The 17,165-nt window shown below is 40.5% G+C and overlaps 1 protein-coding gene across 4 annotated transcripts in view; it reads left to right on the top strand.

Moving 5' to 3' along the window:
* CACNA2D3 (calcium voltage-gated channel auxiliary subunit alpha2delta 3) overlaps positions 1–17,165 on the top strand; it is an 832,052-nt gene that overhangs the window by 599,134 nt on the left and 215,753 nt on the right. For 3 of the 4 annotated variants that reach the window (XR_011526928.1, XM_070574988.1, XM_070574990.1), the window contains one exon: positions 5,726–5,743. The exons of the other annotated variant lie outside the window; for it this stretch is intronic. Coding sequence is in view for 2 of the 3 variants with exons in the window: in XM_070574988.1 (XP_070431089.1) it covers positions 5,726–5,743 (18 nt within the window). In the remaining variant the exon portion in view is untranslated. The remainder of the gene's footprint in view (positions 1–5,725; positions 5,744–17,165) is intronic. 4 annotated transcript variants of the gene reach the window in all.

Genomic DNA, 17,165 nt, shown 5'->3' with positions numbered 1-17,165 from the left:
CTGATATATAGAGGAGTAGGGATCTTTATCCATGTTGCTTAATGAAGAAGAATGTCGAAGATTATAAATGCAAACACACACAAGAAAAAAAATGAACACGAGGAACCTTCACAGCAAGCAGGGATTTATCACTCATTCATAAGGCCTGAGGCAAAGGGCCAGTTTTACAAATGGAATAAACATATGTAGGCCAGGTTTTTTTTGTTTTACACAGTTGGCAGGAAAACACTTTGTTTCCCATTTGGTCTTTACATATTTCATAGTGAAATGTGTTGTTTTGATCAATAGATCTTTAATTGGGGTTTTATTTTTGAAAAAGAATCCGCTCGACTCCGGAACTTTGTTGAGCGAGGGTGATGGATGTGCCCTCCGTGGCCTGCATGGCTCTGCGTGCAACTTTGAGATCGAAAAGGAGTGAAGGAGGAGAGTTAAAACAAAATCCCACCCTTCCCCTCAGCGTAGGAACTGTCTCTTTTTGAAACACCTTTATTTAGCATCAGAGACTCAGAGCGTGCTCGGATCTCCTTCTCCACACAGCTCTTTCCCCGGCCCCACCTCCTCATGCAGGCCTCTAACTGGTGGAATGCCCCACGATTCAGCCCCCTCGATGCAGGTTCTCTTCTACCTAACTCACTCCCTACATGACCCTGTCTGCATACTGACAGTGTCCAAGCTGTCTACCCTATACCTCTGCCTGCAAGTCTAGGAGACGTCCTAAAATTCTCTATTTTAGACAAAACAACTCCAAATATTTTTCCTCACGTATGCTTTTCCCATAGTCTTCCTCTTCTCAGTGAATGGCTCTGCCATTTCTGCATTTTCCTGGGCCAAACACCTTGTATGTACCCTTGATGTTGCTCCTTCCCTCAATTTATCATCTAGTCCATGAGCTCCACTCTAAAATCAGTCTAGAGTCAGACCACTGCCTTCCACCTCCACCACCAGCACCCTCATCCAATTCTTCATCGTCTCTCATCTAGGTTATTCAATAACTTTCTACTGGCCTCCCTTCTCAAATCCTAGTCTTTGTTGCTCTTACTGTGTGCCCTTATAGTTTCTTCATCTGCAAAATTGGGGTAATAATAGAATTTGCCTAATAAATTTGCTGCGAATTTTCAGTAAGGTAAGTAAGGCCTTTAGATTGGATAACTTGTCATAACTATTATAATTGCCTATCAGTACTGCTGTCCTCAACATCCTAATGTGTGGTTTCTATCCTCAAGATAACCTCATAGTCCAGAATGACTGCTAGAGCTTAAGCCATCACATCTACCTTCCTGGAAGCCAGATGGAGGGAGTCCTTTTAGGAACATTATGTGGAAAAGCCACATCCATGGATATCTCATTGACCACAACTGAATCACTTAGCCACACCTAGCTCTAATAGGGTCATTTGGTTGAGCCTGGTTACTAAAAAGAAGGGCAGAATGGCAGTTACTACAACTAACAGTAGCAATGCCATGAATAGGAGATATGTGGTATTATGAGGGCATGTGTTCTTTGAGAACTAGTCAGTAACAACTGACTAGAGAAGTAGATGTTTACTAGGAAAGGCAGGAGAGGTGTGAGGGAAAGTTCCAGAATGAGGGAAGAACAAGTAAATGTCTATGACAGGAGAGGGCATGGCAACTATTTACGCTGCACCGTACATTGCACATCACACGCTGAGAAACGGGGTAAGCTGAATTTTCTTCCTCCATCCAGACTCTCCTATTAGGGCTGGTGCCAGGATTTCTCATTCCCCGTTTTTCATATGGGAGATGCCCAGATGGAGTGGCCTGAGAGGTCCCCACCTCCTTCAGGAGCTAGGGTTGGTGATCATACCCTAGGTCTGCACGAGAAGCAGCACCTTAAGCCTGATGATTAAACAGAGGTGGAGGCTGAAGGGACACTTGACTTTGACCCTCAGGTTAAGGGTTTCCTGGCTGGCTGACCTTGGCAAGGTGCTTAGCCATTCTAAATCTTGTCTGTGTCCTTGTCTATAAACTGAGGCTGATGCTCATATCTAACCCAGAGGTCCGCTGTGAGGACCAGCATTGCTCATGATGGTAAAACACTTAGCCAACTACCTGATCCATTGAGAGTGTTCACTCAGGAGTGGCTGTTTCTATTGTTACTGTCGCTTTCATCTCTCTCACTTTCCTCTCCTTCATTCTCTCTTGAGTGAAACATTCTCAATCTTTCCATGTTCAAATGTGAAGTCTCAGACAAATGCATCCTTCACCCAGCCTTTCTCTAGGACTGTGCAAGCCTACAGCATACCAAGACTTCTTTCTTTACCCTTCCTTTTAAAAAGTGACTGGAGGATGTATACAGTTGGATATAGAACCATCCTGGGGCGTTTGGCCTGGAAGGAAGCTGAAGCTGCCCATGCAGGCCCTTATGTAGTAAGTAGGGAGTCAGACCCAGAGAGATGGAGCCTGGTTGACAATGCCTACATGTGGCATCAAAGAGGAAAAGGTCTTTGCGGACAAGAAGTTGCCTCACCTCAGGCGGGGTGACTATGGGAAGTTCCCAGGCTGGTTTTCTGCATGGTCATGGGTCAGGAAGATGGTCTGCACATATGCAGAAGTCTGTACCAGGTAGATGGGGATCAAAGAGTTTCCTATCTATCCTTCTGGCAGAGATATTTATTTTTCTCTGGAAAGCCATCAGCTTGGGGTATAACATGGTGTGTGTGGAGAAGAACTCTGTAGATTCAAGGCAATTACCCCAGTCATCTTTGCCTGGAACCCACCCTAGGTATAGCCTAGTCATAAGGTGCCTTCTTGAACAAGGTGAGCACCAGTCACAGGCACAACTTAGAGAACTTCATAGAGACCTACAGACAGGGCAGAGACCCTCATGCCGGCATGGAGCTTATGACCTAGAAGAGGAGATACATTAAACAAATAAATAATAGAAATTATAGATGTGCTCAGAACTCCAAAGAAAAGGTGCACTTAAGACCTTTAGAGATCATTGTGTCCAGGTATATGTTTTGCCATTTCTTATTTTTTAGCCCACAGAAGACATTGCTAATTATTTATAGCATTCTTTCCAATAAAACTCAGACATAACTTCAGAATCCTTCTCAACACAGCCCTCCAGACAGCTGTTACTAATCAGTCAGACTTGGCTCTTGAGGCAAAACCTACTGACCATCCAAGATCTGGCCCATTCCCTAGGCCTCCCGCCACCATCCCTTCTTACAGACAAACTCCCTGACCAACGGCTGGAAGGCAGTGCCTCAAGACTCTAGCCAGAGGCCGAGGTGGACCCAATGTCTGGCTGGTCTGATTCCCAGCTCAGGGCTCTGTGCACCATTTGTGAATGTTGGGTGAGTGACGCGTCTTCCAGAGGGCCGGCTCCCAAGCAGTAGCGTCTGTGGCTGCCGACGATCCCATCTAAATTTGTTATGTTCTATTCTGAGGCTCCTTCGTAGAGGTCCAACCTGTTTAGGGCATCGCAAGCTGTAATTTATGTTATTTAAAAGCTCCGATAGGAAAAGTCGCTCTTTGTTCTCACGAGTTATTTCTTGAGGAAAATCTATGTTTTGTGGGGAGTTTGAGGGCAGTCTTAAGCTGAGGACATCACCACAAAGGCCTAGTCTCTCATTTTCCTTCCCGGGATTTCTTCTCATGTGCTTCAATGGGTGAGTCAAAAAGAGGTGTTTCCTGCTCTACCAAGATAAAGCTTCCAAAAAGAGAGAGAGAAAGGGCATCTCTCCCTTGTAAGAGGCCTGTCAAATCCAGCAGTTTGTGCAGGACTTAACTTTGGTATTTATTTTACAGTTCATCAAACATTTGTAATTCTCAGGGCCCCCTGTGCATTTACTATGACATAAGCTGTGATTCAACACAAATGCTTTCCTAAGGAAACATACATTTATCATTCCCTTCATGTTGGTGTCTCCAAGGTTTCTTTTCCTTTGTGTGAAAAGACGTTTAATATTTCAGAGACTTTTCTTTAAGCGATTCCTCATTGGAGGCTCAATTTCTCACCTGCTGATAACATTTTTTCTGAACTCTTGAAAAGCCCGGAGGAACTTGCGAGCTTCCTTTTTGAAGAGTGGCAGCCATACTAGGAGGAAAGAATCAGGAAAACATACTTGTATTGCTGTCTTCTTAAATTAAGAGACCTTTTGGGATAAAACTGCTTGAAAATTAAGTGTTAGAGAGGTTGGGGTCTGCTTTTCATGGACATTCTCCAGACCATTCTGGAGAAGTCTCTGAGATCCAAGACATCTTATTGGTTTGGGTTTATCCCTTCTACCCTTTGCTGGGCTCCATCCACAGGGGCAGAGACTTAGGATGAATTCAAGGTCTTGGTGCATGTGAAGAGAGAGCATTCTTCCCAGGATAAAAAGAATGGGAAGGCAGACGATTCAAATGGGGTCCTGGGATGTCTGGCTTAGTTGTCTTGCATCTTCAAGCACTTTTGATGTTATAAACTCTAGAGAGACAGAGAGAAAGCCTGCAAGTCACAATTCCCAAGGGTTTTGCGGCCTTTATTAATGTGTGAGTTGGGTTGAATTTGTGCATTCTAAAGTCAGGCAACCCAGCCCTGCAATTTATTATCTATTGGACATTGTATAATTACTTAACCTCTAAGTCCCATCTATTTTTCATCTGTAAAATGAGGATAATGAGGGTACCTACTATTGGGTTGCTGTGATTTAGTGGGATAATGCAAATAAAGGTCTTAACACAGTGCCTAGTGACAAGTTCACACTCAATAAATGTTAGTCTCTATACAAGAAGTTAAGTCTTGAAAATGATGTCATTCCTAGATTTGGTTTTTAATACATGGATAATATTAATTCCATTCCAGATTAGAAAAATGCTTTTCAAAACACTGCATGCTGTAACAGCGATCACAAATATTGTGGCATTACACCACAGCCTAATAGTCTCCATGGAGAGAAAAAAAAGTCTCATAAATGTTCATCTTTTTCCACATACCTATAATTTCAGTTCCTTGCCTGTGCCATTGGGAGAGCTATTATGTCTTATTTTATGGATTTACTGCCTTTCATTGTTCTTAGAGTATCAGCTTTACTTCAGATGCACAAATCCTTGTGCATGCTTCCTTAACCACCAATAAAGGTAACAGTTAATGCGCTACAAAGCAAGGAAAATTGACTTTAAAAACAAAACATTCTTCTAATGCTCTTCCCTTTATGTACAGCAGGATTTCTTAACTTTGGCACAAGTGACGTATGGGCCGGATAATTCTTTGTTGTGGGGCCATCCTATGCACTGTAAGATGTTTAGCAGCATCACTGGTCTCTACCCTCTAGAGGCTAATAGCTCTCGTTCCCTCCCCTCTCCCAGTTTTCACAACCGCAAATATCTCTGGACAGTTCTTTTCCAGTGGGGAAAGATTGGTGTACAAGGAAGAAGGAACTGGGTCTTGGAAGCATGTGTTTTGGGCCACTGGACAGAAGAACTTCAGGTCCAGCTTTGCAGAAGTTACCAGACTGCCTGGGCATGGTGATTCCCAAAACACGTACTCACAGATTATCTGTTGATACCACAGATTTAGAGAGCAGTTCGAATAATCAGCACTGTAGCTTTATTTTGGGAAATGGGTTGGCTTTAGTTTTATTTCCCTCTTTGTCTCCCAGTTTTGATCTTTCCGTTTGCCAATGGTAGTTAAATGAAGTTTTACAATTAATCTTAACTTCTTATATAATGATTGCTTTTTTCTTGTCTTTTCTTTTTTTTTCCCCCTTATTTTTCAGCTCCCTCAGGCACAAAAGGTAAACTCTTTTCCGTCACATCCCAGTCATCCCCAGAACTCACAAGTCGTGCATGTCTCCATTATCTCTGCATTTCTCTCTGTTCACTACCAGTGAAATGGCTTTCCTCTTACAATTTCAGAAGCCTGAAGTTGGGCAGGAGCAGAACGGCCAACAGACTCAGGTGTCCACTGTGTCCCTGTCAAGTTAGTCTCACCAATGAACCCTATTGTCGCCACTGGTTTGGGGGCGACTGTGCCCAACCATTTTGCTAAGAATTTTCAAATAATAAGTCAAGAGTAAATTTGGCAGATCCTTGAAACATAGCATTCTAAGTCTTCCCTGAGATACTTTCCTAGGGAGACAGATAATGTGAATAATTTGTAAGGCCCAGTGACCAAGTTTAGATTCTGGGCTCTTAAGCCAAGTCTCGGACAACTCCCCTTGGGTTTCATTAATTGCAAAATCAACAGCTCCTTTGCTTGTCTCATAGCCCATACCACCTGGAGAGCATTAGAGCAGAGTTCTTGCCAATGGCCAGACCTTTTCACTGGTCTTCATTGTCTGTCTGAGATGATCCACCATCTAGAATGTTCTCTGTCCGGAAAGATTCCATGTGGTTGCACTCTGGCTTTGCTGTGTCATCCCCATGGCATGTCATTTTATCCTAAGGATAGTTGTGGCAGAAAACATGTTACCTGGTGCCTGCTGCTTTGCTCTTGTATATTTTATAAACACAAGCAAGATTTCCAGAAGACACAGAGATTTCTGGGGGCCAGATGTGGGTTGGTTTTGTTTCAAGAATTGAAGTAGGGCACCACCCCGAAATCTAAGCAGTACCTCCCAAACTCTCCAGTTTGGAGCAGGGATGATTTGATTCCTTCTCGTTGAGAGAGCACAACTGCTCTACAAAAGACAGTCTGTTCAGACCATATGGACAACCAGAGGCCTAGAAATTATTACACAATTACTCAAATATATTTGAGATATTTATACAAGGCGAGACATACTAGAGTGTGACTTGGCTTGTGGTAATGTTTGATTACACTTCAGTGCCATCACAAAAGGACTGAACACTTCACTAAGTATTTGGAACAACAGCTTCCAGGGTAAATATATGGTCAGAACTCCAGATTATCTAGAAAGCTTGGCATCTTTGATAGGTCGTGCTTTCTTAATTGCCCACATTTGAAATTTCTTTGTAAAGAGTGCCTAAAATTTCAGTGCCTAAAAATGGGCCACCCTCAACATACTGGCATTTATTCATCAAATTTCCACTGATCCATGTACAAAAGCCTTCTGTTGTGGAAGATTCCTCATGAATTTGAGGTGCCATCAGCCGTGGAATTTTAAAACAAACCAACACAGAATATGATAAGAACAAATGTGCTGGGACATCTGATTCTTTGATAGCACTCAGCTCCTCACACTCTTTCCTTCTGTCATCATATATTGACTCACTCACATCACATGCAGAGTGAAGCGTGTTATTTTGGGCATAGAAAGTTCAGAATTGAGGAAAATGCCCCAGTGGTTTTCCCTCTCTCCAAAAGATGTAGGACCACCCAAGGGACTTGCTCTGCAGTCCTATATAACAAGGAATAGCTCTGCCTTCTGTTCTTCACCATGGCTGCAAATTATCTTCTTTCTATTAAAATAGAGAAAGTTGCTTACCTTAAAAATTATTAAGAGCCCTGTGTGAAATGGTATCAGGACTCTTTGTGGTCGTTTTTGGGCAAGTCAGCTCTTGAGTGAAGGAGTTTAAATATAAACCTCAGGTATCTGGGCTGGAAGGTGAGGGCAGTGGAGGAGAGGCACTATGGATTGAAGACATCCTGCTGAGGGAGGCATTGCTTGTCTTGGCCCCTGATGCTCTAGAGCAGATCAGGAGAACAGTCATATGCAATGTGGTGGTCTGGGACGTCTGCAGTGTTTTGTGGTTCTGACTCAAGCCTAATGAATAATCAGGAGATGGCAAAAGACCCCAGAAGGTATGTGGTGCTCCTTGTATTTCATTAGAAACTCTGTGCATTACCTGACTGTACCGTTTACACAGAGTCAGAAAGAAATGCAGATTGGGCTTGAAACTCCAACAAAGCAAAGGCTTCCAGGGACGAGTGTTTTGAGAGATTTCCTCCAAAAGCCTTTGACGTTGCCCATAGATTTCATCCACCCGTGGACATGATTATAATGAGCCCCTTCCAAACCCAAGAGTTTGTTGTTCTGGAGGTAAAAGGGAGGCATCTCCAGCTGTTACGTCTTTGGCCTGCTTTTCACATGAGGTCATGAGTGCATACATTGGACCATATGGTGTCTGCATTTGTACTGTGTTTTTGTTGGAATCTCTCTTTGTATCATCTGCAACTGTTTTCTCTATAAATATTTTAAATAGTTATGTCTCTGTAAACATGCTTATTTTAATCTCTTGCCTAATCTACAACTAAAAATGTTCCATTTGGGTGTCCGTCTTATGTGTAGCAGTCATTAATGATTGTTTTCTGTAAGTTATGGTTTTCATGATTCTAATATTTTGAGGGTCTCCCAAAACTTCTCTTCTAGCCGCTTTGACTCTATTCTAGAACAATGGCTTGCAAAAGCAAATTGTTTGGTTTTGTTTTTCTGTGATTCTTAAGCACCTCTGAGACAATTTCTAGACTCTATAGGTTTCAACCTTTGATATAACATTAGGGTGGTACTAACTGGTGATACACCTGATCACTGTTAAGTATTTTCACCAAATGCATATGTGGAATCCTGAAGTCTTGATTAAAAACCATGTAGCCATACAGAACTGATGCCTTCAAGCCATCACAAATCTGTTCTTTCTGGTGGAAATGGAACCAGTTTCTCCAGTGGATTGATTATCCTTGAATCCAACAGTGAAGAGAAGTCCATATGTAAGAAAGGTTTGCCTTTTTTTCCCTTATATGTTACTTCTTGACTTCTACAAAAATATCTGGGAGATTCCACTTTAGTAGCAGAATTTTCCGTTTGCAAATGTATCTTTATTGGTCATACATGGCAAAAATGGTCCATTTTTCAAGCTGCATATTCATTCAAGTAGGTTCTGTCTATAGGAACTAAATAAACATCAGTTGTTCACTGTTTGATTAATTTAATCACTGTAGAGTGGAGCCTTGAATACTTAAAGGCAAAAATACTCTTTGGGGAATTCCAAATTTGGCAGTCTGCAGGGGTTAACTTTTCCACACACTGGTAGCCCCTTCCCTTCATTTTATGCTGCCTTCATACAACTTTGGAGTTTGTCAAAGACACTTTCTTGAAGGTTTCAAAGATGCTCCATGTCTTGCCTGGCAGTATGTTGGTTAATATCAGCCTGAGAATTCTAAGCAGGCTAAGCATTTTTCTCAAAACCATAGTTAAAGGAAACCACATCTCTAATCCTGTTTGGAACAGCAGTTGATGCATTCAGGGCTACACAGGATGGCAAAACGATCCCTGTTTAATAGCCTGACCACGTGTTTTGTTTCCTGTTAGGAATAGCTTAACTTGCCTCCTTGAACAAGCACAGCAGGGTTCAAGATCTGTTGTTCTATGCCTGCTGTGATATTCTGTGCTGCTTAACTTATATGAGGACTCAGGAGTGCATAAATTAGCTTCTTAAATGGAGGTCGATTTTGGGGTTTTCTTTCAGGATGGAACTGTTTTATTAATTTCCGCCCCACCCCCCCAGTGTAAATGGGATCCTGAGTCCATTTGCATTTTCTTTGTTTCCTTGTTTATATTATATTTAGGAGGAATAAATAGAAGCATTCATTTATGTAAAGTTTTTCTTTCTCTTTTGCTTTTTTTCCTTCTTTCTTTGCTTTCTTTCATTTGTCTTGTTCTTTAGGTACAAATTTGTGCGAGTAGAATTTGGCCTACTCTTATCTTGGTGTAATCAGATTTCGGCAATTGTGGGGCATCATTTATCATTCTTTGCCTCATTTAACTTTTATACTTTGAAATGTTGAATTAACTGTCATTGAAAATAGAAAATTGAAAGTTTGCAAAGCTGCTGTTTTTATAGAACTGTAGGTCTAGTGATTTTAGTGTTTCATTACAGTTATATAACCAGCTAAATTGTTGCAAATGAAGTGCAAAACTGAGAGGTGATAACTATTTACATTTGGTTCTGTTTTATGACTCATTTGCTTTTACCTTTACTTGCATTGTGTGTAAATTATTATATCTTGTTTTGATAACCCTGTTTTCCTCCTTATCATTTACTGTCTTATAGGAACATATACAGGCATCTTTTATATGCATTCCCAAGCTGGGACTCCTAAGATTCACTATCCTGAGTCTGAAAGATGATAGCAGCACAATGGGCTACAACTTAAATTAGTAGATCTATTTTGTGAATAAGGCAAGGGAAATAGAAACCAGAGCAAGTCTAGTCACTTCAGCTCTCCCATGGTCAGTGTGGTGGACTCTGTGGAAGTAGTTACAGCATATTGCTCAACCATAATGATGAACGCAGAACCAAATATTTTGTTCTCCGCTGTAGTTCTGTATGAATGTATCTGTGGCAGTCCGGATGAGCTGCCTTGCTGCTGAGGAAGGAGGTGGACTTTGCAAGTTTCATACCCATGTGGGTCTTGACCAACCCCTTTCCCATGGCCCTGTCCAACTCTTTGGTTGAAACCATAAATAATTGAATTCGACCCTCAGATTCAAAGGACATGGCTTCCTGATGACTGGATGGCCAGCAGAGCAGCACACAGGAGCTCCAGCTGAAGCCCCAGGTGGGCCATGGGGGGACCATGGAGCTCCATTTGAAAGCAGGAGGCTATTCACATTTCTCATTTAAAGGAAATAATTTGTTATTTTTAAACAGCCTCATAATGTGTGTCTACTTGTGTATATGGAAAAAATATTCGGGTTTTGCCTCATTTTCATATTTATTTGAACTTTTGTAGAATTTGTATACTATTTTATAATAAGGAAAAAAGGTAAGAACAAAGATTCAATTTCATTATGAAAAAATAAAAGGCTTTTGTTTTTATCTTCATGTTTAGCTTTTATACTGTTAAGTGTGAAAATTGGTAAAAGCCTCTAAGAAACATTGTGAGTACATATCAGGAACTTTCACGCTTGCGTGCTTTGACCTAATAATCCTCTTTTGGAGACTTTAGCCTAAAATGGTTAGTGACTTGCAATTTTATTTACAATGAGGAAAAGAAGAGCCGAAATACTCAGTGATAGGAAAGTGGTGGCAAAAGTTACCAAAGTCCCAAAGACAGAATATTAGGAAGCTGTTACAAAATTATGAGTCAAAAGAAGATTTACTAATATAAGAAAATAAATTAGTTTTAAAATCAGAATATAACATTTTATGTACATTATGCTCCTGTTGTGTGTGCGTGTGTAAACATACAAATAAACCATATTGGAAAGAAATGGATAGACATGTTTAATAGTGGATATTCCCCAATGATAGGAGGAGAACAAGCATTTATTTTGTTTTGTTCTTAATACACTTCTGTACTTTTCAAATCCTATACAATGAGCATATATTATCTTTATAAGTAGTTAATTATATTTATGATAATAATGAATTAATGTATTGCTCATAAATATGTTAAATGGAAGAGACCAACAAGACAACCTAACAACTGTCTGCTGAGCCCAACTCTCCCCAGAAACAAACAGATGACAAAGTGGGAGTCGAACCTCAGCTGTGAAGGCACCTGTACAATTACATTGATTCTTGGTACAGACAGGTCTAACTAGAAGGATGACAGTTTCTAAATGATGGGTCGTCTTACATGCGACAAATCTGAAAAGTACCTTTGTTTATCAAAAATCTTTACTTCCTACTAAAAAGAGAGGTCACTTTTGATCTTTAGTCAAGGCCCAATCCATGTCACATGCTTAGAGCAGCAGTGGTCTGAGTCTGGGAAGTGCATGGCAATGGTAGGTGTGTGGTTAAACTCTGAGGGTCACCTCATTTGGAGGTGTTGTCTGTCCTGCTCACACCTCAGTGGAGGGCTGGCTGGAAGGAAGTGCTACCTTGGCTTAAAAATGGGAAAATGGAGCTGGTGAGAATGGCATTTGTCCAAGTGGCTCTTTGGAGAGTGCTGTTACTGCACAGTCTCGCCCTGCGTGGTGTGCTCACAGGACAGAATGGAGCTCACCCACAGCCCTGGCAGAGGCAGAGAGCCCTGTACTATGACCAGCCTCAGGGTTGGCTGGAGGTGGACTTGAGGCCCAGCCCTGCCAGCTCTCCCTGGTAACCATCACCCTGGGCCCTGGCTTTCTCATTTCCATAATGGGTGAAAACATCAGGACTCTCCTGAGAAAGACATGAGCAGCACTTGCCAGGGCCATCCACACGCAGTGCTCACCTACAGGTAGCGTTGGTTGTGGCAGGAGCAGTAATATGACTGATCATGCTAGGAGCATTATGCCTTGTTTATTAGAGACAAATTTGACACAAATAAAGCAGAAGTGGTTTTGAAACACTGATTAAATCTGGTGTTCTTAAAAAAAAAAGGGGGACTAGATATATGTAAAGCCAAAAACCAATAATTGATTTAAAAATCCCTCTCAATGCTTTTCTAGTCCCAGACTTAATTTTTAGTGTCTTAGGAATTCAGTCTTCTTTCAAAAATCTTCATTTATTTAAAATATGTGAATGTTTCCTACTATTTATTTAAATCAAGCACAACTGTAAAATATGACTCCCTTGAGGTGTTAAGACAATACAAACGCTACTCGTAACACTGCTAAAATGAAACTGCCTTGTGAAAGTCAAAGAAACAATGGAATTTTAAAAATCGTTTTCGTTAGAATTGTTCTTACATCCCCAAAGAAATATAGACACCCCTCTTCCTTCTGTATAGAAATGAAGGCAGAGAGTTGAGAAAAGTTATTTCACAAAACCCAATGAATTAGGATATCATGGCATTAATGTCAGCATAACCCATGTCAAGCCTGGGAGCGGTCTTGAAGAGGATATCGCAGGACTCCCGATGTTCTGAATTCCTCGCTTCTACATGCAATTCTCTAGGTCATTCTTATTGACCCAAAGGTGATCATGAACTCAAAGAGTTGGATGGCCAGTTTGGGGTCTCCTCTGTGTTTACTGATAGGTTGAGAACACCTGTATCCATCATTTGACTCACTAGATATGTTTCCTGGAAAACTCGTATATGAATCTACACTTTAGGTCAAGCCCCTAGAAGAGAGTATTATTTAAAGGACACTTGTATAGAATACCTTGATGTAATTAAAAATTACGCAAGCCAGAATGTGTGGACTTGAGTCAGAAATACATTTTTTCCTGATTACGTTACATGTTTCCATTAGTCCAGACCAGAGGAAGAGAGAGAGAACACACAATGAAGAGCACCGTTCCAACACAGGGCTGATCAAAATCAGTACAATTCAATGACTAATGTGAAAACTGAATCTGTGTCAAATCTATAACAAGTCAATATCAGATCACTGGCAGTGGTCATAATCTGACTTTATAGGTCCTCACAGGAGGGGATTTCCTATGCGGCAGACGTAGTAGGTAAATAAATGCCATGAATTGCTCAAGAGAAAACATACACATGTACTACACACTCATAGGCATAGCCTTTCCTTTCTTTACTTTTTTTGGGCGTACTTTTTTGTATAAACCATCCTTATTTTCCTTGACGGAATTTGTCTACTTGTATTGTTTCTGCACGTTAAAATTGGAAAATTGGTCATCTTAATGAAGCAACTCCCTTTTCAGTTTTTCTTACTAAACTGAGTCACATATTTGTTGGTCTGGTCATAGTTTAGCTGCCTGATCCTTTTTCCAGTCATGTTATTCACTAGTCAGACCCCCAATTAATGGATATATATTCACTGCAAACACAAATGTAGCTCAGTTCAATGCAAACTGCAGGGATGGCTCTGTGGGAGCTTCCAGACATCTCATGCCAAAGGATTCAACTGAAATGACCCTCTGGGGTAAACTGGAGCAGTTGTGCAATCATGCACAGCAACACTACTAAGTTCACAAAACAGAAAGTTAGATGTTTATCCGTTCAAATTAGCTGGAAGGATTTTGCAAAACCCAACCTAGTTTCATGAGATAGAAAAATGTCAGGCAAAGAACTAATGCCATGGTATGGATTTTCTTTTTCCAGAAATGACTCACGGAATTGAACCACTTGCTGAATCATGAGCCCTGTGTGCTTGGATTGGACCCATCCGTGATTGCCCAGGCCTGGGACACATTAGATGATTTGGAGGCTGGGTGCTTCTGAAGCATCTGTCCCTTCTTCCCTGACCTCCTTCCCCCCAACAATTTCCTTCCCAATGTGCGTCCTTCTTGACCTTCTTTCATATTTACAATTATACTTACCACCACTCCCAACTGCTTTCTAAAGCATATTGTTTAACTACTAAAGCCATGATGTTCTACCATAGCATAAAGGACAAATATTTTTCTATTTTGTTTATATAATTTGAATATAGAGATGGATGAAGTTCAAATTTGGTAGAGCAGTGGGTGGATTTCAAAGAAGCTTGTGAACTTCTCTCCCTAGCATAGAATGGTCCTTCTGAGACCAACTGCACTGGTCGATGTGCCAGGTTCTCTATGAGCTACTTCACATGTGTGGTTCCACTTGATCCTCCCAAGAACTCTGAGGGTATTCTTATTTTAGGGATGATTTGCTTGGTTGCCCCTTTCACCCCACTCCAACCTCCTTAAGACAAAACTTGACATTTGTCTTGGTACCCCAAAAACAGGAGGCTGAGGGCAGAGTGATTAGGACAGGGGCTCCCGCATCAGATGGGCCAACGCTCGGTGCCCACCCGTTGCCTTCTCTGACCTGGAGCAGGGTACTTTTCCTTTTCATCTTCAATTTATTCACCTGTAAGATGGGCATGGACACTGTGCAAAGTCTGTGTCAAGGTTAAATTTAAGGCTGTACATATGTAAAACATTAAAGGTAACGTTTGGTAATAGCAAGACGTGTTTGGAAATAGATACAGAAAGGTAGATGGATGGATGGATGGATGATAGAAGGAAGGATGGATGAGTGGAAGGATGGATAAATAAAAATGACTCAACAAGTTTGAGCAACCAGCTCTGGGATGTTAATTCAGGTCTGTTTGCTTCTGCAGCTCGCTTCTCCTCTGTGCTGCTTTCCAAGGAAGTCATAGTGGTGTTCACCTAAGCTGCTAAAAAAACAAAGTAAAAGTTCTTTTCCTGTGTGTCCTCTGTGACATCAGCTGAACATCATGAACCTTTTGCCTCTGTCAGCAGCAGCAGCACCTAGGCATCAGCTTCTCAGAACCTTCTTACAGTCTAAGTCTCACCACTCTGGTGCATGCACAATACACAAAGATACTAAGTGAAGGAGCCACAAGCAAGTAGAGGCCACGCAACACAAAAGAGAGAGTGCTCACCCCAGAGTCCTGTCCGAATTCTGGTACCAGTTCGCTGTGACTCCTTTTCCTTTCTGAGACTCTTTTATAAAATAAATAAAAGGACAGGATTGGAATGAATTTATTCCAGGATCATTTTCTGAGTGCTCCTTTGTACCAGGTTCTATGCTAAATGCTTTGGACCAAAAGAGGACTCCCTCCCAGCTTCTGACCCTGGAGTTCACAGGCTCAACAGAATTCCTAGCTTTTCTTCCAGCCACAGTGTTCAGAGACTTTGCTGTATTAACAGTTTGCACAAATTTGGTCCTAGATGGTATCTTAGGTTGTAGAGTAAATATGATTATCTTTGTAGTGAAGTCTGAGAACATCTGGTTCCCATTTCCACTTCATTAGGGCAGGTTTTATGGAGGAAGCAGCATTTCAGGGGGTCTTTAAACAAGGGGAAGGTTTTGTCCCAGGGCCCCGAAGCTCCGACAGTTGGCTGTGTTTTCAGGCATCTATTTGGGAGGTGTCTAAACCACATTTGTGAAAATATAAATGTTTGGCCACTATGGGGGGGTCAGTTATGTGTCGTAGCTCATCATGAATATTGGCCAAAATCCAATGCCCCATGATAATGCTCAGTGTCACTATTTTAGGGCATTCTTGAAATAGCTATGGTGTACCCTAATAAACAAAGCGGCTTCCTAAGACAGCTTTCAGATACATTAATCTGTAATAGTTTCTTGCCCATGGCTGTACTTATATATGTGTCCCTGGTCAAAGACAGCATCTTCCTTCTAGTTAGATGTTTACTCATAAAACACATTCCTTGCTTAATGACATGTCTTAGAAACACTGGGCAAAAAGGAAACAACATAAAAATTTTTCTGAATAATAACTTTATTAGAAGAATGTTATTTTGAGATTCTCATACAGACGTTCCAACATTATCCAGCATTATCATTCACAAAGTCATCTTCAAGTTGTTAAAAAGAGAAAGAGAGAACAAACAAATTTAACAATTTATTTCATGCAAGATGCAGTTAAAGTTCAAAGAGGGAAATCTGTTTACTTATGTATTTAGACAACTTAAGATACAGTGAATCTCATAAGAATTCAGGGTCTCCAAATGTCAGATGCAAGTAATAATGATTCAGTAAGAAGAGAAAATATCTTGACTAAAAGCAAAATGTCATTTATGTAGCATTCTCAAGGACTAGTGATTACACTTTACCAAGACAATTAAATGTAAAGCAAGACGAAATGTTACTTGGAAGATTTATGTATTCTTATTTCTTATTCTCATTCTCCACTGCTACTTTGTTAATGTCTCATATTATTCAGGATTCAGGCATCTTGCAAAAGTATTGAAAAATGCCAGTGCAGAATGAGAGTCTAAACAATGGTTGGTGTTCTTAATTTGTCCAGATTTTAAAAGGAAAGCAGTGCATCTGAGTAGCATCATAAAAGACAGACAATTCATAACACTTATATTGAAAGAACAAGCTCTTCAATTAAAAATAATAATGCCTGCTTTTTCTAAATCTCTTGCTATGAAGAACATTCAAAATACTGATAATCAAATATAATATGTTTAACCTGGAATATAAAAACTTTACTCTGATAGCATTTTCACATCAAAGTGTTACCGTGGTTTGTTTAAAGGATCTTTATGCAAAAAAGAGATTTTAAAAATAGGATGATTATTTATTTACTTTTAGGCATAAATATTCATTGCAAGCATATGCTATTGGGTGGATTTATTTATAAAATATTTTCTGTAGATGAGACTTTATGGAGATGTTCTTATTATTCAATTTTTCAATCATACAGAAAAGAGACAAATAAAAAAACCACTTAATCAAAGATACGCACACACAACCAAGGGCGATTTAGGGATGTTTTGCTTCCATCACTTGAAACAAGCTGTTCTTTCTTTGCCTTCTTATTTCAAAATGGCTTCTTAGATTATTGAGTAAATGAATATTTAAATATGCATATGTGTGTAAAACCTCTCATTTAAAACTAGCCACTGTTGAAATATCCAGCAGATTTCAGGATTATCACTAACAGCTGTGGAAAT

This window comes from Equus przewalskii, chromosome 15 (genome assembly GCF_037783145.1).
Source record: "Equus przewalskii isolate Varuska chromosome 15, EquPr2, whole genome shotgun sequence".
NCBI lineage: Eukaryota > Metazoa > Chordata > Mammalia > Perissodactyla > Equidae > Equus > Equus przewalskii.
Note: the sequence above shows the minus strand (reverse complement) of the source record. Positions and strands in the feature narration are given on the sequence as shown.